The 24,501-nt window shown below is 34.7% G+C and overlaps 1 protein-coding gene across 1 annotated transcript; it reads left to right on the forward strand.

The window, feature by feature from the left end:
- Positions 1–4: 4 nt before the first annotated feature.
- Positions 5–23,952, forward strand: myl13 (myosin, light chain 13). The gene is made up of 7 exons (XM_006634189.3): positions 5–204; positions 6,783–6,810; positions 18,596–18,745; positions 19,796–19,969; positions 21,721–21,798; positions 23,713–23,746; positions 23,838–23,952. The coding sequence occupies exons 1-6, from the start codon at positions 100–102 to the stop codon at positions 23,739–23,741; spliced, it is 564 nt and encodes a 187-aa protein (XP_006634252.2). The 5' UTR covers positions 5–99; the 3' UTR covers positions 23,742–23,746; positions 23,838–23,952.
- The last annotated feature ends 549 nt before the right edge of the window (positions 23,953–24,501 follow it).

The following is a 24,501-nucleotide window of genomic DNA, read 5'->3' on the forward strand; positions in this document are numbered from 1 at the left end:
ACACAATAAAGCCCTTGGTCTGCTGGACTTCTTCATCCATTGAGTGCTCGAACCTCTAAACTCTCAGTTTCTCTCATCCAACTACACACCAGGAGCACCATGGCACCAAAGAAGAAAGAGAAGGAGGAACCTCCCAAGCCAGCCCCTAAGCCTCCTGAACCTGAGCTCCCAAAAGAACCAGAGTTTGAACCCCAAAGTGTGGCGGTATGTAGTGCAGCTGCTAATGATTTTTTTTATACTATTACCTACCATTGACACATCTACATTATTTGATTTATCAATATATTATTGGCATGCCTTTTTGATTATGTCTCACATAAGACTTCATTAAAAGGTCTATTGTCCTATAAAATAACCACTATAAAAAGAAGTTTGAAATACCGGTTGTTTTTTAAGCATTAAGTTTTATTAGAGCAATACAGTGGAATGTGTAAAACCAATATTTTCTTTCGAAACTCAATTCACAAGTTCAATATACACACAACTGTATTTATAGTATCTTACATATCTGTATTTAACTTGCTTTTTAAAATTCTCTCTATCTGTAGAGAGTATCTCATCTGTATCTCATACAGATGTAGCAAAGGCAAAACAAATCCATATAGTTGTCAGAACATTTCTAAGCATTAAATAAGTAACAAAAATGAGCTTCCTTAAGTGATTATGAAACAATCACTTAAGGTTTAGAACTTTAAAGCTCCCTCCCCCAATATCTACATTTCCCTCTACAAAAATCTACATACATTATATATAAATTGCATTTCAAATTTGCAGAAAGGTGTCTGTCTATAGAGGTTTCAAATATTTACTGTACTGGTTTTTGTTTCATATATTCATAGATTTAATCTCAGCTGCCTTTTTTTGTAATTTAAGAAGCAGTCACAATGAATTATGGGAATCAATATTTATTCGCAAAATATACACCCTAAATTATGTATCATTGAAAAGAGAGCAGAAAACAGAAAGTCTTTTTAAATACACAACTTCTAGCCAGAAGGGTGAAGTTCGCAATTAAAAGCAGTCAAACAATTGCACAGCAGACCTGTACTGTACATCTCTGTATGACTGTTCAGAGTTTCAGCAAAATCAGTTAGTTCATTCTGGCAAAATTATTATTTTCTATTCATGGTTTCTTTTTATGGTCAAGCTGAGAAAATACCAAGTGTTTGATCTTTAAAAGTGTCCACATCTGACACTATGAAATACATTCAAGAAAGGCTTGGCAGTTTTTCCATATTTTCTCCTCCTGCAAAAGTTTGAACAAATGGTTTTGGGAATAACCAGATAAATTACAATGGCATGAGGCATTTAACACTTGAAATATGATGCTTATGATTTTGGTGAAGACCACCCACAATTTACTTCATTTTTTTTCCTTTATGAAAACCTGTGGCTTTATATTTTAAGCCAACAACATAATTTGAATTAAATGCTCTCATCCTGTTCTAACTGAACAAAAGAAAATGGAGTGAAAAGAAATTTTAAAATCTCTTAAAAGCTCTTTTGTGAGATTTCTGGCCATATTTTGTTCCTATATACATCATTTGTTCTTATAACTAAATTTTATTACTATATTTACTATGTCATGTTTATGGTTTTGTTTTCAAATGTTTTTCTTTTTAGCATAAAAAATTCTATTGGACTTGTTGTATGCTTTTATTTCTTTTTAAATACATTTTTAATTAATGCATTCTAAATCATTTCATACCACCTCTAAAACTATGTACTGTGAAGTGACTTTGTAAAAAAAATGATTTTACAGAAGCTCTAATACTCAGATGGTACAGTATTAAAACATTCCACATAAACATTGGTACATCTTACAATCTGATTGAGACACTTTTTTTTTGGAAGATTCCTTTATTTTTTAACATGGACAGAATGCAAAGTGTCTTCTGGATAAAGCAGATAACTGAACCAATGCAAACATTGCTGGCACCTGGACCTTCTGGTTATTATTAATGTGCATCTTGTGAGCAGTGTAATAGTATTGTGAAATGTGGCTCTATGAAGTGTCCTCACACAAGCTACTGTAAATATTGATATAAAAGAAATTATTTCACATATGACATATGGTCAGATGTATATGGTCTCTTGTCCAAGAGGAAAATAATACAGTATATAGAAACAAAAAAGACAAAATACTGAATAGCTGAACATTATAGTTCTATTAGGTGCCATTACTTATCCACTAACCATTCACTTTACTGGTGGTCATCATGCAATTTGTCATCTCTAAAAGAGGTGGAGGCATCAATAATGTACTTTTAAAGAAGGAAGCTTATTATGTTTTTAATTTTAGTATTTTAGCATTTTATGGATTAGACATGGAATTAGATTTCTGGCTTTTTCAATACTGTATATACAATATAGTTGCCAAAAAATGCTTTTAATATTGTATTTAAAAAGTGCCTACAGTATTTCTAGTATGATACATGAAATCTACATTTTTCTAGTGTGTATTTTGTATTACTTGTACATTTACTGTAAGTCTCAGTGAGTTCATTGAAAAATATTAATGACAAGATAAATTTATTTTTTATTTTATTTTTTTATGAGTGTTACGACCCCAAGTGTCTAGGGGGAAAGGGGTGTTTCATTTAGGATAATTCTTTTGGAAGCAGGTGGGTTTTGGTGAGGGACTAGGAAGCGTGATAAGGGTAAGGAACTAGAGTGGTGCCAAAGAAAAGAAAATAACAAACAAAATGGAGCTGGCTAGGACAGTGAGGGAAAGCTAATCTGACTACAAAAGAAAAGTAGAAACACACGGTCTTAGGCGTCTTCAACACCCTAGCTAACCTGCACTGACTACCCAAAACCATACAAGACAAATGGCACTCACCCGTACTAAACCTTATATACAAAAGTTCACACAAAAACACAAATGAACCAGGAATAGAAATAAGGGAAAACAAGAGTAATCACCAGGAGCAGGGTACAAAAGAACACAAAAGTTGAACATGTAACACTGGGGCAAGGTAATGACAAAACAAAGATGAACACACAAACAAACAAAAGTACAAAGAAACTAACATAAACCAACAAAACAACAAAGCCGAAGCTATATGAAAATACACACACACACATAGCAAAACAAACCAACAAACAAAGCCAAAGCTATAACCAGAAGCGAAGCAAAGCAATAACCAAAACCAAACGGGACCGAAGTCAAACAAAAGGCCTTTTCTTCCTGAAAGCCTCCATGTTATATAGTGAATAAAATGAGTTCTGATTGGCTGAGGGCTGATTGATGATGACATCATATTGAAACAGTGGTGTGATGGTTGGCCAATGGGGAAGGGAGAACAATCAAGGGTCAGCAGTGTGGAACATAGAAAAAAACACACACAGAACACACACTGGGACGTAACAATGAGGAATCCTAATAATTAACAAATGTTTGTTTATATATACTGTAGGAAGTGTGGCAAATTGGTGCAGTGGTTAGCATTGCAGCCTTGCAGCACTAGGGCCTGGGTTACTTTCCTGGGGTACTATCTGCATGGAATTTGTATGTTTTCCACATGTTCATGTGGGTTTCTTCCGAATCCACCGGTTTCCTTCCACAGTCCATAGAGATAATGGTATGTAAATCTGCTTCTAGAAAAACTGTCCCTGGTAAGTGTGTGGGTAGTTTTGCCTGTTTGCCTTGCAATGGACTGGCATTCTATCCAGGGTGTATCCTGCCTTTCGCCCAGGATAGTCCAGGATAGGCTCCAGCTCCCCAGCAACTCTGTAATGGATAAAGCAGTTAGGAAATGGATGGATGGTTATATACTGTAAGACCTAAGCAAATGAGTATGTCATGACAAAGGCTTGTGAATGCTAAAAGTAGATATGTTCTAATTAAAAAAAATGTATTCGAGATTCACCCCATCTTAATTGTTTTATCAATAAAAGAAAATCAGAACTGCAAAATTAAAGCTTGTTAAAATACACTAAAGCTTATGAATTTGTATTATTGCATTCGAGCTTACATACAGTTATTATTCAATATTCTGTGACATTGTTGTACAGACATTTGAATTACCCACGTAAATAAAAATCAACAGGTGTATAGCACAAGAAGGTTATTCTACTGAATGTCAGGTGTAAATCACAGAACCATTTAACATCATTAGCAACACAAAGTACAAAGATTGTACTGAATGTGCAGTGTATAGAGCCTCAGGAATCTTAATATTTGCTGTAAATAAGAGCAACAACACTTGAAACTTCAAAAACTCTGTTTAAAGTTAAGAGATTTTAATGTGGTAGCATTCAAGATCACCTTTGCATACAGGTTCTCTGACACAAAAATGAATTTTGAGAATGGATTATTGTCACGATTATAGGCCCTCCTCCTTAAGGGTGCTCCAGCCCTTTCACTTCAGACTTAATTATGTGCATCTGACCCCTTTTCCCATCCCACCTTAAAAACCAGGCACTGACGTTCATTCTGTCTCTGCATCTGGTTTCCGCACAGTGCGAGTCCGGGACCTGAAAGCGCCTGGTCCCGTTAAGGTTTTAACCTCTGTTCCTGGTCCTTGTCCACCGGTTCCGACCCGGTTTGTGTTTTTAATTCCCTGTTTGGAGGGATCACCTGGCTATGGACTTTCCTGCGTTTTTGGATTCCCTCTATAGATTACTTTTGGATTGTTTGCCTCGGCCACACCTCCCCCGTGCACCAGCGCACTTTGGACACGCCCCCCCTGTTTTCAGCCCCGTATTCCTACATGACTTTTTCCTAGTGTTTCCCCACTTCTTCAGATTGTGTTGTCCGCATAGGGTCCAGAAAGAACTGTTCTTTACATTATTAAGTATGTTCCTAGACCCATACCACAAAAAAGTGGACTGAAAGAAAAATTGGTTATTATGTACTGTATGTACCTGAAAAGTTTTAATAGTTTTTCACACATTAAACCTGTAGGCACAAATTATTCATTGTAATAGGTTACAGGAATAACACCCGGTTTTCTTATCCACATCTTCTGATCACTGACGTAGGTTACTATGTAAACCATAATTCTAACCCTTTTGTAAGCATAACCCAAACATTTCTTCAGATGATCATGTGGAAACTGAGATGAAGAATTGTGTTCAGCATTTCTCTTTTCAGATTTGAGCTGAGTAATGTGATATTTTGATACACCATTTGGAAAGCTGAATACTTTTTCGGTGCTTTAATAGCAGAGCTGCAAAATTGTTTTTTTATATGTGAAAGAACTTTCTTTAGATTCTACCTTACTGAAAAGCAATATGTCACGTAATTTCTAATTTCAAATTTTAGCCTAATCTACTACATCCTGTTGTTCATATAAAGAAAAAATAACTCCAGCTGATAAGCAAAGATTATGGGACTAATTTAGTAAATGGTGGTAATGTATTTTGTACCTGGCAACCACTTAAAATGACATGTTGAGAACACCTCCAAGCAGCTGCACTGCTAGTCTATCATGCAGAACACTAACCTCATGCAGTCCACATTCAAGACCTCTATTTATTCTTTAATGTTAAGGACTGCTGTCCTTAGAAGAATAGTAAGACTAAGAAACACTGAAACAAGGTGACAAAATTATTGGTTTATGTGGAAAAGATAGAAGTGGTACTATGTTACAAAACAAGGAGAAGAGGACCATTGGATAACACAATGTGCATCATTGCCATTGTTTTGAATTTTATTTTTGCCTTTAGCTCATATATTATGGCTAATGCATTATGTATATTAAAGACAAAACCAATGGGTAATATTTATACTCTATATTGATTAAGTGAATCTTAGTTCTTAATCTTAATCTACTGTATAGTTCACAAACATAAAAATGAAGGGGAAGAGAGTGCGATAAATTATGAGAAGTTAATTAACACAGAATAAGCATTGAGGTGTACTGAATATTACAATGAAAATTGACACAGATTCCATTAATTAAGCTATGTTTTGCAAAACCTTTCTGAAATATAAACATTGATTATTTTAAGTTTGTTAAAAAGATTATAGGGAAACAAAACTTTAAACAGAAATAATTGGATTTATGAACACTGATCCAAGATATACTGTAAATATATCATTAACAATTATATTCCCTGCTTTGTGCTGTAGACGAATTATTATCTTTGGAATGCTGTTTAGGTTCATTAATTGTGAATCATGTTATTTTACATTAATGAACTGTTATTAATTCCTATCATAAACTATTCTTGGAGTGGTAACAGTGCTTAATTTAGTGAACAAACACAATATGATATGGAAAGCAAATTTACTAAGCAAACATGTATCATAAGTATATGGTACTTTTGGTTTTATATTGAGTTTTTGTTTTTTGCCATTTCATTTTTAAACATTTATTTTTTACATGTCAGTGATTTTCAGTACTTTTACTCTTAATGTATTCTAATTATACATTTTCTGTCCCTTCCCATTTTGTCTGTACCCACCCTTAAATTTCTCCTTAATGTAATGTGTCTAAGAAACATTTTCAACTTGTCAAAGCCTTGCTTTGTAGCATAGTAGTTCCCATTGGAAAGGATACACATTAAAATATTTTCATATTTGTTAAAATATATACCATATAGAATTGACCATATTTGTAAAACTTAGTGGGGCACTATGTCCATGTGCCTTTGTCAGAAATCTCACTTATTATGCTTGCAAAAAAACGTTTACATCATTTTCTTTACTGTGTGTTTCTTTGTTTTGAAATTATACAGCTTTTTTAAAAAATCAATTTTTTAAAAAAAGTGCATGGCCTATACACTGTTTAACAGAAGTTAATTTTAACAACCTTAATTTGTGCTTCTTTCAGATCGAATTTACACCTGAACAAATTGAAGGTAAGTTAATTTTTAAACTGAATATTTTCTATTACATTCTTTAATTTCTAAAAGTCTGGGAACATTCCTATTTTCAGAGAAGCTATTTTAAAATAACAGAAAATAATTTACAAGAAAATTTTCAAGGAAAAAAGTTTCAATAATGAAGGCAACTATTTAACTACACATTATGCTTAGTGTCTTCAGTGTGTTTTTTTTCTCTTGTGACATTTTTTCATAATGAAAGCAACCTTCTTCTTCACCTTTGTGACTTAACTCATGATACTGTATACTGTATATCACATTGTTAATCCTTGTGAAGTGATATATATATATATTGTTAAGGTAATTGCTATTGCTAAGGATTTCATATATACTGTATATTGTTAAGGAAGTATCATGATAATATTCTTTTCAGCAGAACAGACATGGAAGTTGTGTACTTTATTTGCAAATGTGATATTTTTAATAATCTTAACTGATAACAAACATCCTTAGAGTTTGCATAATATATTGCATGTACAGTGTATATGAATTGGACAAAATGGTTGTGGTCATTTATCACAGAGTTTGCAATGTTGTGCTGGGACTTGCTGATTTTATTTGACATCTGAATTATGTGGCATTACATAGCATAGAATGAAAAAAGCCAAAGTAATCTAAACGCTGTGGCTCATTTCAAAGAGTATGTGCTTCCCTTTTGTGCTGTTTGTGAAAGATTTTAAAGAAGATATTGACACAGTTAAATACTGTAAATGGCTGTTTCTATATATGATTAACAACTTGTAAACATGCCTAATGCCAACACCTGCAAATAGATTTTCTATAGCATATGATATTTAATGAGAGTTGAATGTTCTGAATGAGGAAGAAGTGAATGCTGTATACCAGAGATTGTCATAAGAAAATAGAAACACCTGCAGGTTTGCTTAATTTATGTAGAACTACAGATCTTGTCAAATTTTGCACTGGTAGGCCAATTAAGGAGCACATACTGTAGCTTTACATAGAGTATATTATGGCAAAACATAATATTCTACAGTACTGTATGTAAAATTTACTATTTAGCATTGATGACAGGAAAATTATATTATTTCCATGTAATATATCATATTTACCATATTTCTCCATGAAATGTGTGTTTCTAATATAGATTTTTGAGATTCAGAGAAAATCAGAATATTTAATTTATCAAATATACACAACAAACAACACTTACACAGCAGATGAACGTGAATACTGGAATTTCTTTAACTTTAAAAATGCTTTTCTCCAGAAAACAGGGCATTAAGGATCAATATTAAGGTGAATCTAATGGTATTGTATCAATTCTTCAGCATTTGATAAGATATTTACAGCTCTGTAAAGACACAAATACCTTACATTTTACAAATAAAAAGTCTAAGACAAACCCTGTAAGTACGAAATGTGTTTTACAACTTCAACAGTAATAAGAATCACATCAGAAGAATCAAGAATTGTAACAGGCCTTACAGCCTATGATGTATATTTATTACTAAAGTAGAAATGAATGCTAAAATTGTTATGCTCCTTAAAGGTGTAAAGGATACCAACTGTATCCAAGGGCCTTGGAAGTCTATTTTCAGTGATAATTGTTCTTTGAATAATAAAAAGGCAGTGCAAATACCAAATCTGTCTGACAGATATAACATAAAAGACCTTATATACTGTACAGTATAAGTACGCAGGTATAATGTTATCATTATTGGGAAAATAGCAAATGAATATGCTACTCATAAATTTGATTCACAGACAATTTGTGCTTTCATGTTAAATCATCCTGTAATTTTAATGATAATTCTGGCATCAATGTGCCACAACTTCAGAACAGAACTGGACCTGTCAGACAGATGCTATCATCAGGACACAAAACATACAAATTAGTGACAAAACAGTTAAAAGATGTCTGATATACTTTAAGACAGTATTGACTTGAACATCTGCATTGGGCATCAACATTATGGACAGTCTTGGTCACAGACAAAAGGGAGATGCCATTAACTGGGTTTAATTTGGGCATTGCTGATGGTAGATTCCTTGTGTACCAATTTCAGGGTAAACAGTTTGCAATTTGTTCAACAGCACTGCTTTGTTGCAGGAAGAATGATCAAGGGTACTATTAATGTTATGTTATAGGCAGAACTTATAATGTAGGGTATGCTTATTGTCTAATATTATTTGGATAACATCTTGTGACCAGTCTTTTTTCCACAGTTTGGTCAACAATACAGACACAGACAGCTTATTTTCCAAAAACATGTTCTCGCCCTTACAGACAATTACACAGTCATCTTTTTTTTCTGCACCATAGTGAGAAGAAGTTACAAGTAAATCCATGTGAGGCTTTTAATTTACTGTATCAATTATACATTAAAACAGTAAATTGCGAGAGTGCATTGATAAATGTTAGGGATCCATTTTAGCAAACTCATGTATTTTAAAAATCTTAAGATTTCTATATTTATGTCTTTATTTAGTGGTTTAATTAGTGACAAAGGTTAAACTTTCTTGGAAAAATGTATTTTATGTAAACCATGTAAACTATTAATTAATTTAGGGCTAGAATATGTTCATTGTCTTCCAATGAAAGAAGGGTTCCTTTCGCCGTAGTCGAGTTGACATTAGAAGCTTGCCACTCCCGGACTGTTACACCAACGCATTAATGTTAAAGCAATTTCATTGAGGAGCCTAGCTTTCTTAACTAGTAAGTACTGTACTTTTGGAGGGGGGAGGTGTCTTTCGCTGGAAATCTTGCCCCCTTCTACTTTGAAAATACCTGTGAAACCGTTTTAATTTGTCACAGCCAGCACTCCCGCAGAGAGGGGGGCTGTACTCGTTAATGTCTAAGCCGGAACACATCATTATATCTCATTTTGTATTTCTATAAAAAAAATCGTTTGCCTAGCCTAACACTATTGTTGTTATTGTTTTTATCCTGTAAAGCACTTTAAGGAGCACAGCTTTCTCACCACTTAGATTACTTTTTGATACCATCCTTACACAAAGCAGAAACTTTTTGTATTTTCCAATGACATACAAGTGGAAAGATTACAGATTTTAATTGTCTTTTTTCTGAACCAGGGAAAATCTGATCATGTTTCTCTATAACAATAATAAAAAAACTTCATTTTACATATCACCTTTAAAAGTGGCATCTCAAAGCAATACAGTAGATGTAAACCACAGATTACAAAGTAAATACCCAGACAAACGCAAACACGTTTTTAATAAAATACTTTTATTCATTCAGCAGAGAGAGAGTGTAAAACCTGGGCGTAATAGCTGTTCCTTTTTCTGATCACTCGCTCTATGGATACACGTCTCACCTGTCCTGTTCTTTGTTTTCCTAATTTGCTGATTATGCCTTCTGCAATCCACTCCTGCCCTCAAATCTAAAGAAGACTATTTTAAATTTCTTTGCGCTATCCATTTTGCAATTAACCCTTGTATGTGCTGTCCTTTATTTGATATCACATAAAGGTGATATGTAAAATAATGTTTTTTATTATTGTTATAGAGAAACATGATCAGATTTTCCCCGGTTCAGAAAAAAAGATCTAAAGTATACTAGTTTGTCACTAGTATACTTTTAATACAGTCTTTGCTGTGCTCTTGAGGATCCTTGTGATATTTCGAGCTCTGGTTGAATGATAAGTGTCGCAGTTTAAATAATTTTCGTAGTTGGAAGTTATGAAATGCTCTGTTAAAAGCAAGGGAGTTTTTATGTCCGTTACAGTAAAAGAAAATGCCTGACAACAGATTCCAAGTGCATTTTTGTAATTTACATTGTATTGTGCATTGTGCTGCTGTAATACAGTTTAAAATAATTCAAAGTCTAAACAGTATCAGCTTTATTTATGGGTTGCAGTTTAAAAAAAAGTCAAAAAACACACTCAAAATGCAATTTAGAGCTTTCTGGCAAGAGGAGACACCCAAATTAATAATGTAACATGCCACTGTTTGTGCATGAACAAGGTTATACTGCTATTTCCTTAGATACGTGATTAAAAAAATATTTTTTATTAAGTTTTTAATAAAATGCTTTTATTCACTCGTAATTTGACAATTTCAGGAAGACTAAGGAAGGACGAAGGGAATTGTCATCTATTGTTGAAGCTCTGTGAACTCGGTGACTTTGAGACCACTTGTTATCCCAGGTTGTTTGAATTGCCATGATTCAAATAGAGAAAAAAGAGCTGACTGACAAGATTTAAGATGTGGCTGTCAATGTTGGATTTAAAAAAAACGTTGCCTGACGTTAGTTACATTGCTTGAAAAATAATTTTATTTCGAGAGACGAGATAAATAATTCAAGTGTTTTTTTAACTTCCTGAAAAACAAATAATAACTTAACTATATGTACAAACGTTTTATGATATATCGCTGATATGAATGTCTGTGGAGTGTATCTTATTTGCCTGTCTGTGCTCTCTCTCTCTCTCTCTCGCAGTTCAATTCAAGGTGCTTTATTAGCATGACAGATGGGTACAATCAGTGTTGGGTATTTACTTTGCTTTGAGATGCCACTTTTAAAGGTGATATATAAAATCAAGGCTTTAACTTGCTTTAACTCCACAAGTCTGAGTTCTTGTGTCTGTCCTATCTGAACCTGAAAGTATTACAATATGTATCTTTATAGCAGGTGGGGTACAGCTTTTTAGTATAGATTACCCTTTTCTAAAATGTATTTAAAAAATAAAATCGATTACAATCTAATCTTTCCACGTTTGATCCCAAGATCCCAAGAAAAATAAATCTAAACAGGTAGAAAGCTATGCTGAAAGTTTAATAAGATACTTAGAAGATAAAGATATCAATTTATGTTGCATTTGTCTGATTGTGAATAAAAAACACATATATTTAAACACGTGTTTGCGATTTAAATCAAAACGTGATTTAAATCAATATAAATGTTTATATTGTAATGCATAGGTGACTATTCATTGTTATTAAAATGACTTAAATTCTATCATGTTGTGATATTTAAAAAAATAAAAGTCAATTAATTGTCCATAATATTGCTATTCCATTTTTTCAACGAAACGTAGCAGTACACGAATATAATCATATCATTATTAATTTCTTTAGATACGCGATTCCATATTGTATTAGCAGAAAAGCTTAAAACTACCACTTTTTTACATGCTATTTCATATGTTAGTTAAAGACTTCGATGCTTAAAATGTTTAGGGAGAAATGGAATACCGGTGTGTATTTTTTCTTTAAAGTACCGAGACCAGCCATATACTGTATGTTTATGTTTCAAAATTAATATCGTTTATGGCCTTCACACGCGTTACAGTATGCTCCTATTCTTTTTATGCTCAGGTACTAAGATTTCCTTTCAGTGGTAAAATTCCATATGAATATTCAATGCTAAAACGGGCACAGTAAAGACATTTACTGTAAATCTTTCTACGACCGACCAATGGATCACGAATGCCCCTGTCGGTCAACCAATCACATACCGTGGTATTTTACATCACGATGCGCGACGCCATAGCCAATTACCTCAGGTACGTGTCTGTACGGCGCACTTTGAATGGCTGCATCTGTATAATTAAATCATTAATTTTCTCAGATACATGTAAACTGTCATGAACTAAACTATAAAACATGTTTGGAATAATAGCTCTACTGTGAGAAATTAAAATGTGAATAAATAAACTTTATAGTCAAAGACCTATTGGGCACATGTACTGTATATTGATTAGTTTAAACTTACAGAAGTCTGTAGTCCGACTTGGTAGCTGCTTGCTCTGTGCTTTGCCTAGGGTTGCTGAAGGTAGCTCTGCAGGGAAGTTAGCTCCTTCTACAATATAGCTTTTTACTGAATAAACCTGGAATGTACCTGGATATTTAGGATGTTGACAGAAAGAGTCCATCTGTCTTATTTGGTTGATCAGGCAAAAGAACAAGACAAGATTGCTTCTCTTGCAGAAACAATATCTTGGGCAAATTTATGTTCTTTACTCACTCATTCTTATTGTGACGTTTGTCAGAAAAGTTTACAACCTGGCTCGGACTGCATGCAGACAGGGTAAAGTTAGATTGCCAGTTCAGCTGAACTGAACTCTTTCCACAGTTGATGATTGGTTAGGATTTTATCAGAAATACTTCTGGTAACTCCATCATTTGGGTGATGAATGGTGAAGTAAACTTTTACACATGGTCTTAGCAGAGGGAGACTGCATGGAGCCAAGCCACACCATGTATCATTTGAATTTACTGTAAAGCTTTATATTGTCCCAGTCTACCTTCCAGACCTGGAAGATCTTTATCAAATAGACTTCTTCTCAGCTACATTCCTCTGCTTTTACAAAGAGAAAAATTATTAGAAGTTTGGTAACAGTTAATTTTTAGTGTGATAGCCCCTGCCACAACACAAGGCTTCCGTGACTTTTACTGCATATTTAGCAAATATGATAAGAATGACACAGCCAATCCATACCAGTTTGGAATCTTAAAACTGTTGCAGGGTCCCGTATATTTACGATCACTGAATTTTGTAAGTTCGTAATAGTTAAACTATTTCTGAACTGTTTTGTAACCATAGGAATCAGATATTGAATGGGATTTAACTTATACATTATTGTTGTATGAGTTGAAGCGGATTTTACAATAAATAACTGTTTTGCTATCACTGACTGGCAGATCTTCCGAGAAGCTGCCAAAAATAATATCAATCTGTGTACGGACTATGTTACTGGCTACATAAGTAAATGTATTGAAGACGTGGTTCCCAGGATTACTGTTCTCACATATCCAAATCAGAAACCGTGGGTAAATGGTGAGATATGGCCAAACTAAAAGCTAGGACAGCTGCTTTCAATTCTGGCGATATGGATCAATACAAAAAATCCAGATACGACCTCAGGAAGCTATCAAAATAGCTAAATACATCTGCAGAGTTAAATTAGAGTCATATTATCATGGCTGCAATACACGGACCATGTGGAGTGGTATACGCACCATTACAGACTACAAAATGCAACCCAGCTATGTCGCACAACAGTCTGCCTCTCTTCCTGATGAGCTAAATTCATTCTATGCTCGGTTTGAGGTCAGCAACGCAGATCCAGTCAGGAAGATTCCAGAAATCCAAGACGGAAACCCACTGATCATAACCGGAGCGGATGTGTGTAAAGTTTTTAAAAAGACAAATCCACGCAAGACCCCTGGCTCTGATGCCATCCCCGGCCACGTTCTGAAGGCATGTACAGACCAGCTGGCAGATGTCTTCTCGGACATATTCAATCTCTCTCTAGCTCAGTCTATAGTTCCTTCTTGTTTTAAGAAAACCACCTTTGTCCCTGTTCCTAAGAAACCCAGAGTCAGCTGCCTGAATGACTACAGCCCTGTTGCACTCATATCAGTTATCATGAAGTGCTTGGAGAGGCTGGTCAAAGCATACATCACCTCCTCACTGCCTGACATCCTAGACCCACTGCAATTTGCGTATCGCCAGAACAGATCAACAGAAGATGCTATTACCACTGCCCTCCATACTGCCCTTTCACACCTGGATAAGAAAGGAACATATGTGAGAATGCTGTTTGTTGATTACAGCTCAGCATTCAATACCATAGTGCCTTCAAAGTTTGTCATCAAGCTCCAGGACCTGGGATTGAACACCTCCCTCTGCAATTGGATCCTGGATTACTTGACAGAACGTCTGCAGGTGGCGAGGGTGGACACCAACATATCCTCTACCCTGACTCTAAACACTGGAGCCCCCCAAGGCAGTGTGCTAAGCCCTGTCCTCTACTCCTTATTTACCCATGACTATGTCACCAGTGTAGCGGTGAGGCTTAAATATAAGGCAGAATTAAGTGTTCTGAGCCTTCCCAAATGAGGCCCCATTTCTCTGTTCATCTCTGTGGTGCAGCCACAGAGAAACCATTCATGCAAGATGTTTTCTTTTGATAAGGACAGCTCCCAAAGGGGAATGCACTTAGCTAAGCCTGGCTATCATGATCAATGGTCATCCATTGGCGCCTATCTGTCTAGGGAGTGCCAGTTGGACATCTGGATTGCATTACTAAGTGTCAGGAGTAAGTGACTCATATCTCACCTTGATCAACCAATCAGGGACTGGTAGGGCCGAGTAACCCACGTGGGACTCTGATGCCCATGGAACTTTCAGCCAATCAATGAGCTGAAGTTCCTCCAGGTAAAAACAGGCAACGCAGAGAGCCTGGGAGATTCAACAAGATTCAGACAAGATTCAGATTCAACAATTCTAAAGGGAATTCAAAGGAGAATTCCAGGGCAGGACGGCCCAGGAGCAGAAGGCTCCCAAGGGCAGGACATTCTCGCAGCGCGCCTCCTGACCATCCTGAGACTCAGCCCGGACAACCACGGAACGGCCAGTGTGTCCGAGTGCCAGAACTTTCCTTTGTTCTAAGAGTCTAGAGTGGAGGTTGCCAGAGAGTAACCAGCAGCAGGCCTCGTGAACAGGTCGGAACTGTGGAAAGCTGAATCACTATTCAGAACTAGCTCTTCATCAGGAACGAACTGGTCCTCTTCCTGACTTGCTGGAATCCACAGTCATCTTTTCTCCTGTGCACAAACTTTGCTAGTTAAAGCCAACAGTGAACATCAGCAGCGCACCGTCACAAGCCGCACAGCACACCCTGGCACGGAGCCAGAGAGCGCGGATTGGACAGCAACAGCCTGCAACTCTTTCTTTGTGCCCGCAGGAGATCTGAATCCCCAAAGATTGGATGAGTTTTCAACTTCAATGCATTACAGCTCGAGAATTCAATTGTTATCCCAACCAGTTGATATCAATTTAATTCCTAAGAGTTGTGTACTTGTTTGAGTATCTAATGTAGAAGTTGTAACCAAGTTCACTTTACGAAACGGTCTTAATGAATGATATACTGAATGTATGTCCTCTTGATATGTGTAACACTTTGTAACTGATTGAATATATATCTTTTGTATTCTGAGAACCCTCTCGATAAGATCTGTTAGTTTTACATGCATATTCTATGTATTAATAAATGTATCCTCGTGTATTAGTACCTGTGTGTGCGCGTTGTTTGAGTTATGTCGCATGGTTGGATTCTAAAGCCATCAAAAGAATCAACTTTGTGATTTACTGCTACAATTAATCATTGTCTCAGTAAATGCCCAAACCCTACAGAACTGGTGCCTTCAGAGAGCCACTATGATTACATATTTGGCGTCCCTGAACCGGTTTTCCCTACACCAGACATAACTCAAACTCCATCATTAAGTTTGCGGACGATACTACAGTCATTGGCCTGATCACAGATGGTGAGGAGTCTGCGTACAGGGAGGAGGTTGAAACCCTGACAGCATGGTGCCAGGAGAACAACCTCTCTCTTAACATCAGTAAGACAAAGGAGATGATTGTGGATTATAGGAAGCATCAGGGAGGAGACCACACACCTATTTACATCAATGGGATTGCAGTGGAGAGGGTCAGCAGTTTTAAGTTCCTGGGAGTTAACATCTCAGAGGACTTAACCAGGACCCACCACACCAACATCGTGGTCAAGACAGCATGGCAGCGCCTGTTCGTTCTCCGCAGGCTAAAGAAGTTCTGCATGCCGTCACATATCCAGGCCAACTTCTACAGGTGCACTATTGGGAGCATTCTGACTGGTTGCATCACTGCCTGTTATGGGAACTGCTCTGCAAGGGATCACAAAGTACTGCAGAGGGTGGTAAAGTCAGCGTATCTTATCACCAGCTGTGAGCTACCAAGCATCCAGTACCCGGTACCAAAGCATTCGGTCCAAGTCCAACAGACTACGGAACAGCTTCTACCTCCAGGCAATAAGACTGTTAAATAGCCAACGTGCAGCTCCATTAGCAAATCACCTGTAATGGCTACATGGACACACAGTTTTCACTGTATTCAGCAAAACTGCACTACATGTATATATTGCACACACCATGGACACATAACAGCTCAACTCATATTGAGTTTTATTCAATTTCAAAAATGTAACCTCAGTTTTGTGAATTTTGTATTATTATAAATATTGTGATTTTTGTGATTCTTGTGATTTTTGTGAGCTCGCAGAAAAAGACATTTCATTGCCAGCAACTACTGCTGCACGCCATATTGTTGTGCATTTGATAAATGAACTTTGACTTTGACTTTGAAATAAACTTTGACTTTGACTTTCCTTCAAAATATTTTTACTTTAAAATGACTGTTTAGCTGTAGAAAATGTAAAGGAGATACAAGGTAGTCATATTTACTTATCTCAGCTACTGTAAGTGTTTTGTGGAAATGAGGAACAGGATGAACAAACATACTGTACAATTCTATTACTTGCCTGTGAAAAATACAAATCCCTAAGATGCGACAAAGCATTTAAGTGATTTGGTATACAATTGTATAAAATAATTGTGCTGACAAAGCTTTAGACCTATAGGTAGCTCTTTAAAGCAAACTTCATATTACAGAAATCATTTTGTCAAGTAGTTTTTCAATTAAATATTCAGCATAATTAGTCAAGGTTGAATTGGTTGTATCAATTTTATCTCCTAAGCTTACAGATGCAATGTTTTATTCAAACTACTGTATCTACTTAAAAGCTAGAATGTGAATGCACAAAAAATATTTTAATTATATGCATATAACTATAGACAAGCACTTGATTTTTTTCATTAAGACTGTGGTTCCTTTTTAGGTCAGCATTCTACTGTTCTCGGCAAGACAAAAAAAAGCCTGTTACTATAAATATCCTGGTACTCATCTGGAAGTAGCTTAGAACCTGTGACCCACCACAGATGATGCCAAGACATACCTTAAACCATGCCAACAAATTCCTCCATATTACCCATGCATATAAATCTGTGAAAGAATCATGTGGTACATGGCAGCCATTATCAAAAATGGGCATGTTCACAATGAAGTTAATTATAGGCTTTGATCCTCAAGGATAACAATACACTGATCTTTCTATGTAGAATAATTTCTATTTATAAGTTGTCAGCTGTTGAACCATAAGTTGGTAGCACTGCTGACATTCTACAACTGGATAATAAGTAAAGAAAGCCATCTGTGCCAATGTAACTTTGTTTTTTATTTATTTTAGTTAACACAGACAGAGAAGGGTATTTCAGTAGAAACAAAATTATGGATGGTGAGCTATTGCCAGGCAGTGTAGTTTTTTGCTACTTTCTGTCTCCAGTCTTTCTGAATATGTCATAATCAGTGTCTAGGTACTGTATATGGCGTTTATAAAAAAATATTTAACTCCAAGTAAAATTCTATTAAAAAAATAAATGTTGACCTAGATGTTACCTTTTACATGTCATGTCTATAAACACCGGGATGTCTGATGAAATAAAATAAAACTGATTTCAGATGCCCAGATGAAAAATGGAAATCTCATTATAAATTTGACAGCTAAGAAAATGTATACCAATTTGAACATTTAGTAACTTCTCTACTGTATTTGTGAAAGTGAAATCCTCTATAATATTTTATTTACTGTAAATAAATTATAAAATCACAATTCAATTTTGTAGGCTTTGATTTTCAGTTCAAACTAAAGGTATTTTAAAACAACTACATGCCACAAGATGGCATATTTAATAATTCATTACTTGTAGGTTTTATAAGGTAATGATTTTCTATTTGCTATAATATAATATTTTAATATAACTAGTCTGAAACAGTGCTCCTTTAAAATATATTATATATAGTAATTTTTTTCACAGTATTTTGTGTTAAGATATAAGAATATTTACTAAATTGCTCAAAAATACTTTTTCTCCCCCATACTGCCATTAGACTTCAAGGAGGCTTTCTCCCTGTTCGACAGAACTCCGACTTGTGAAATGAAAATTACTTATGCTCAGTGTGGCGATCTAATGCGAGCACTTGGTCAGAACCCAACAAATGCTGAAGTCATGAAAGTTTTAGGGAAGCCAAAGCCTGAGGGTAAGTGAATCATTATTTTTCAGCTAAGTAAATTTGTTTTAAGTAATATTTAAAAGGGAGCTACAAATACACATTTTGAATACATACCCAATACCTTAGGAAAGCGAATATAATTCTAATTGTAACTGATGTGCTCTGTTGTTTTCACTAGCATTTTTAAAAGCTTGATTTTCTGTTTAGAGAAACTTCCCAGCATCATGCTAACAAGTATTTAGATTTTAAGATTCTCCAATAATATGTGTCAATTCTATACTGATTATAGTTTTTATCTGCTTAATGTTTAGAAAGTCAAATTAATACATACATATTTATATATATATCTAAGTAATATAATTGGAAAGGTAGAAAACACAAGGCCACAGGCTGAAGGGGCACTTTCTAATATGAATAAATCTAATTGTATTAATAGGTTAGTGGAGTGTTCACTTTTTCATTTTTTATGACTTGTTATATTAATTTCAAATATGTTTTAAATTACTGTTAGTTCATCTATACAAGTGAGTCCTCTAAACTGCTTCTAGTTAAACTAGAAAATCATAGGACTTTAAGTCACACTTGGTATCTAGGAAATTATTGATTCAGGGCCAGTCTCTTTTTGCAGTGATTGCTCATTTTGCTTTGGTATGTGAATGGATTCATGAAAGAGAGCTTGCTTGAGTCAAATTGCTTCATTATCCCAGAAAGGTCACAAAGTAATTGTTGTAAAGCCCATCATTTCAGACTTGTAACTTGGTAACACCCGTTGATTAGATTCTTTAAGTGTCAAAAGGATCGAACTGCACTCAATATCCAAATATATAGTATTTGTTAAGCTCACTTCTGCCCCTTCCCTGCATCACTCAGATTGAAAACATACCACAAAACGCAATGGCACACACACTCTGTTTGATTTTATCTCACTTGATATAACCCACACAAAACAATTAATCAAAACATATAATGGCACTGGATAATCTATAAAATTAAGTTAAAACAACACATAATAACTTCTTGGATTTTACTGTCTAACTTTGATATTTAATGAATCAATCACAAACATCTTCTTAACAGAGATGAATTCCAAGATGCTAGACTTTGAGACATTCTTGCCAATGCACCAACATATCAGCAAAGTCAAAGATCGAGGAACCTTTGAGGACTTTGTGGAAGGACTGAGGGTTTTCGATAAGGAGGGAAACGGGAGTGTCATGGGAGCTGAGCTTCGCCATGTGCTGGCTACACTTGGTAAGTACAGTATACTTTGTGCTGATGCTGTACATGAAGTCATTGTATATTTATATTTATTTATGTTAAATGACAGGAAGTACATTGGAACTGAGATTTTCAGTACATTTACTAATGCAAAATACAAATGCAGCAGTAAAAAACACAATACTAAAAGAGTATTAGAGAGGCATTTTGAATTTGCTGTACAGAATAAATAATGCCAGTGATTCTGTTGTGCTACTGTAAGTCATGGGATTAGCAAAAATGCTTGTGTGTGTTGTTGATTTTAAAATCGACACAAATGTTTAAATATGTTGAAGTGCAATGTATATATAAAACTCACAAAAAGACATTTCGCTGAAATAAGAGCAGTTGATCTTTGTTACTGAAACAGAGTGATCATTTTTCATACAATTGAAGGCTGTCTTGAGAGGATATGCTAGTAGAAAAAGAATAGGTTATCTAGCCATGGCTCCAGTCTGATGAAGAAAACAAGAAAATTCTTCATTTAACATAGTTACCCCACTCATCTAGGACCTTAACCGCCTTTCCCTATATTTCTGGAATCAATGCTTACCTAAAATGGAAAGAATTTCCAGGGCAAAACAATTTGTGAATCAGCAGAATGATGGTAGCACAGTGTCACACATACCTGTATTTGAAGGTTGTTTGGGAGACATTTCAGGCAGTTGAACATCACAATTATATTTTGAGGTGTATGCAACACTTGAATAAATCAATCAGTTTGGTGGGGTATTTCATTCAGTGATTACTAGAATTTTCCATTGTTTGACCTAATTGAAGACAGTTAGCAGAAGACAGTATAAACCAGTGAGCCTTTTCTAGCTTGACACAACCTCTAAAGAATAGGATAAAATATCACTTGACATTCTATTGATAAAATAATACAATTAATGTGGTAATAGTGTCACAATTTTGTGAATGCTTTGGGAAGTCACAGCAGATACTGATCTATCATGTTTCATAACAAATATATGTTTTTTCATGGGTAAAACAAATACTAGAAACAGCTACTGCTGTATTAATGTATTCAATTTCTTTTTGAAATTTCCTATTGTATAAACTTTATTTCACATTTGAAAATTTTATGAAATAATATAGGCTTCGTAGATTAAGTCTACATTGGTATAGCTTTAATGCACACTTCTGTAGACATTAACCAGTATTTTTAAACCTTTTTGAAACATTCTGTAGATTTGAGTATTTTGTAGCGCTTTTGGGTTTACGTGAGTATGCGCCCTCGCTGCTGCCGCCTCAGGTTGGTCCCCCACTGCTAAGGGCTCAAACGCAGGCATCCGGCTTCATTCAACAAGGAACCAGCCAGTTGAGCTTAAGAGAGTTCTCCACTTAACCTGGTGGCTGAGGTCCCTGCTATTCACCGCCAGGGCGGTGACTGGCAAGCCAGCTCACACAACCCATAATGTTGGACAATGTGTACAATATATTAAATTATGTTCAAGGCCTCAAAGGAGATTTTAAAAAAGGGGTTTTAAGACAGCATGTTTTGGTTAAGAAAATACTATGGAAAACACAGGTAAGTGCCCGTGGATATGTTACTGTAGCGATTTCTTGAATATATGTAAAGTGCAGATAACTGCAAACCAAACCCAAGTGAAACACAACCATCCTGTGAGATGCAGCACAACCATCATGTAAGATGATTTAATAATGGAGTGCAATAAAAAAGTAACTTTAAATTGAGTGCACAGCAGAAACAAACGCATTCATTAACTAATGTGTTGGTTCAGGTGAGAAAATGAGAGAAGATGAGGTTGAGCAACTCATGGCTGGACAAGAAGATGCCAATGGCTGCATAAACTATGAAGGTAATGTCATTTTGAGAGAAAGCTCCAGTTCAGTTTAGTTCAGTTTATTGTAATTTGCACAAGTGCAATGAAATGCGTATTTACATGTACAGTATGCTCCAATACAAAGAATACACAACATTAGTGAAACACCAGAAACATAAAAATAGAACATCAGCAGCAACCACAATAAGTTAAATAACATACAGACAGTATTAGAAAAAAAATGTAACATATCACTAAGTCATAAACATCACTAATGCTATAACATTTGTAATGTGTTTTAAGTTCATACTGTACATGCTAGCCTTTGGTGGTTTAACCTCTTTCTGTCCTAAAGTCCCTCTTACCATTTTATTTTTCTGAACAAATCCTTTAAATATTTTAAAAACACATACTGTATCACATAAAATTTTTAGTTGGAATGCAGAGTGTTCCAACTAAAAATATATGCTGTTCTGTACAATTTTTATTTTTTAGTTTTCTGTTATGAAGAATATATTTGAAAATGTATACAAATCAGCAACAGCAAAAAGCTTGGTGAAACAGCTGTGAAAACAGCTTATTTTTACACTTGTTAGAGTCTTATGTTCTGTGCTGCCTTTTCTGATTTTTAATTAAAGTGTGAAAAACTGCAGAAATACAGATGTATCCATCTAGAATACAAGAGGTGCTAGTGTGGTCACATCACTTCTGTATATTTTTGAATAATCTGAAGTAAGACTGCATTTCTCTGTAAAACTACCAGGCGATGACGTGAATCCTTAAAGTACTGCAGCGGTGTTGGTGTCAGTCTAATTGATACAGTATTAAATATTTATTAACCCATTAGTGCTTACAGTATGTGCAATTCTTTAAATATGATGATCACATTGCTGAGACAGGATGTTACCACTTTGCTACCACAACTCCAAATGAGATATAGAATGTCAAAATACTGAATAGAATTTTTTTTTATTACAAGCGGTACAACTATCAGTAATTGTATATAAATGGAAATAAGAAAACAAAAAAATCAAAAAAATCAGAAAATCCTTTATTTTAGATTTTAATTATAAAATACATTATATATATAGTGGCTTTAAAACCATATTTAAGAGCAAAAACACATAATGTTTTGAGTAATTAACAATGTTGCATACTTTAATATAGTAGTTGATACAATTGCAGACTTCAACAGAGTGAGCACTATTATTAGAAAATATATTTAAATTGTTAATTTCACAATTTCTTGTTATGTTTTTTTAATATAACAAAAAACACCACTTAAAACATTTTAATATCATTTTTATGATAGCTTGCAAAACAAGTGGTATAAATAATTGCATTTGGAAGGAGGCAGTCTGCAAGAATGGATGTAATGGTTGATGTATTGATATTACTTCAAAGGATTCCTTATCTTTCTAACTATTCTCTTACTCATTTTGACATTGCTCGATCTAACAGATACTATATGTAATAAATGGTAGCATTACATGTGTGGGAATTCAGGGAAAGTAGTTTTTCATCTATTTGGCTCATGTGCCAAATTAAAAACTACATGCTGTGTTTGGTGACAGATACTGTTCCTCTTCCATTTTGAAGACGCTGACTCTAGAATGTTTTATTTAATGGAAATGTAAAATTAATTAATGCCACACACTGAATCCAAATGTACTGTAATTATTTGTCTTTGTGTCCCTTGATGTCGGAGTTAGCAGTCATCATGTATGATAAGGCCTGGGTGGGACCATTTAATTTGCAAATGCATGAATGTTCCATTTGACATCCATCGTCAGACAGAGAAAATGACAGAAAAAACAGACAATGAGACAACTAGAAAAATCAGTAGAAATTACCTTTTGCATGATTTTGACAACAAAGTAGATGGAGAATCATCATATACTGTATCTTGTTTAATACAACATACCCTTTTTGTATTTCTCTTCTCAACAGCTTTCGTCAAACATATCATGGCAGGATAAAAGAGGTATCATAATTATTTATTTCTTTATTTTAATTAATTCTAAGTACCTTTTACGATATATTATTCAAACTAATTGTGATTCTTCCTTTCCCAGGGAATTAATATACCAATAATTTTCCACTGGAAATGACCTGGGAAGTTTCAAGCTTTTATTGTCTGTTATCTTGTAATGATGCCCTTGATAATAAATGAAATAAAAACAATAACAAGGCTGGAAAATAATGTATATCAGAACAATATTTACAAAAGAGAAAATAAGAAAAACTTTTTTTTACATAAACTGTGAATGATTCACATCACTGAGCTAGTTCATGGGGTTCGTTATTCTTTTGATATGTAGGTTATCAAGTACAAGGCAAAATGCACTGCTGAAATGAATAATACATTATTACCAACTCTGACATGCTAATTTGCAAACTAATGAACACACACAACATTTTAAAATGTTGAAATATTTGTATGAAACTTAATTCTATCACTTAATTATTTGTTTCCAGTTTTCCGTGATCTTTAACAAATAAAATAAGTTGCAGTAATAATGTAATTACAAGAAAATAAAGCAAATGTAATAATTGCATGATAAAACATGTCCTTTTTTATGTTGTTTGTTCAAACTAGAACAATTACCTGAATTCACATATATAATATATATAATAAGAAGAATATGAACATTAAAGAAGAAATGCACACAAGGTGTTTATTAACTTATCTGACATGACAAAGTATCATAAAAATAAAAGATGATGTACTGAGTAAAA

Source organism: Lepisosteus oculatus, chromosome 6, assembly GCF_040954835.1.
Source record: "Lepisosteus oculatus isolate fLepOcu1 chromosome 6, fLepOcu1.hap2, whole genome shotgun sequence".
NCBI lineage: Eukaryota > Metazoa > Chordata > Actinopteri > Semionotiformes > Lepisosteidae > Lepisosteus > Lepisosteus oculatus.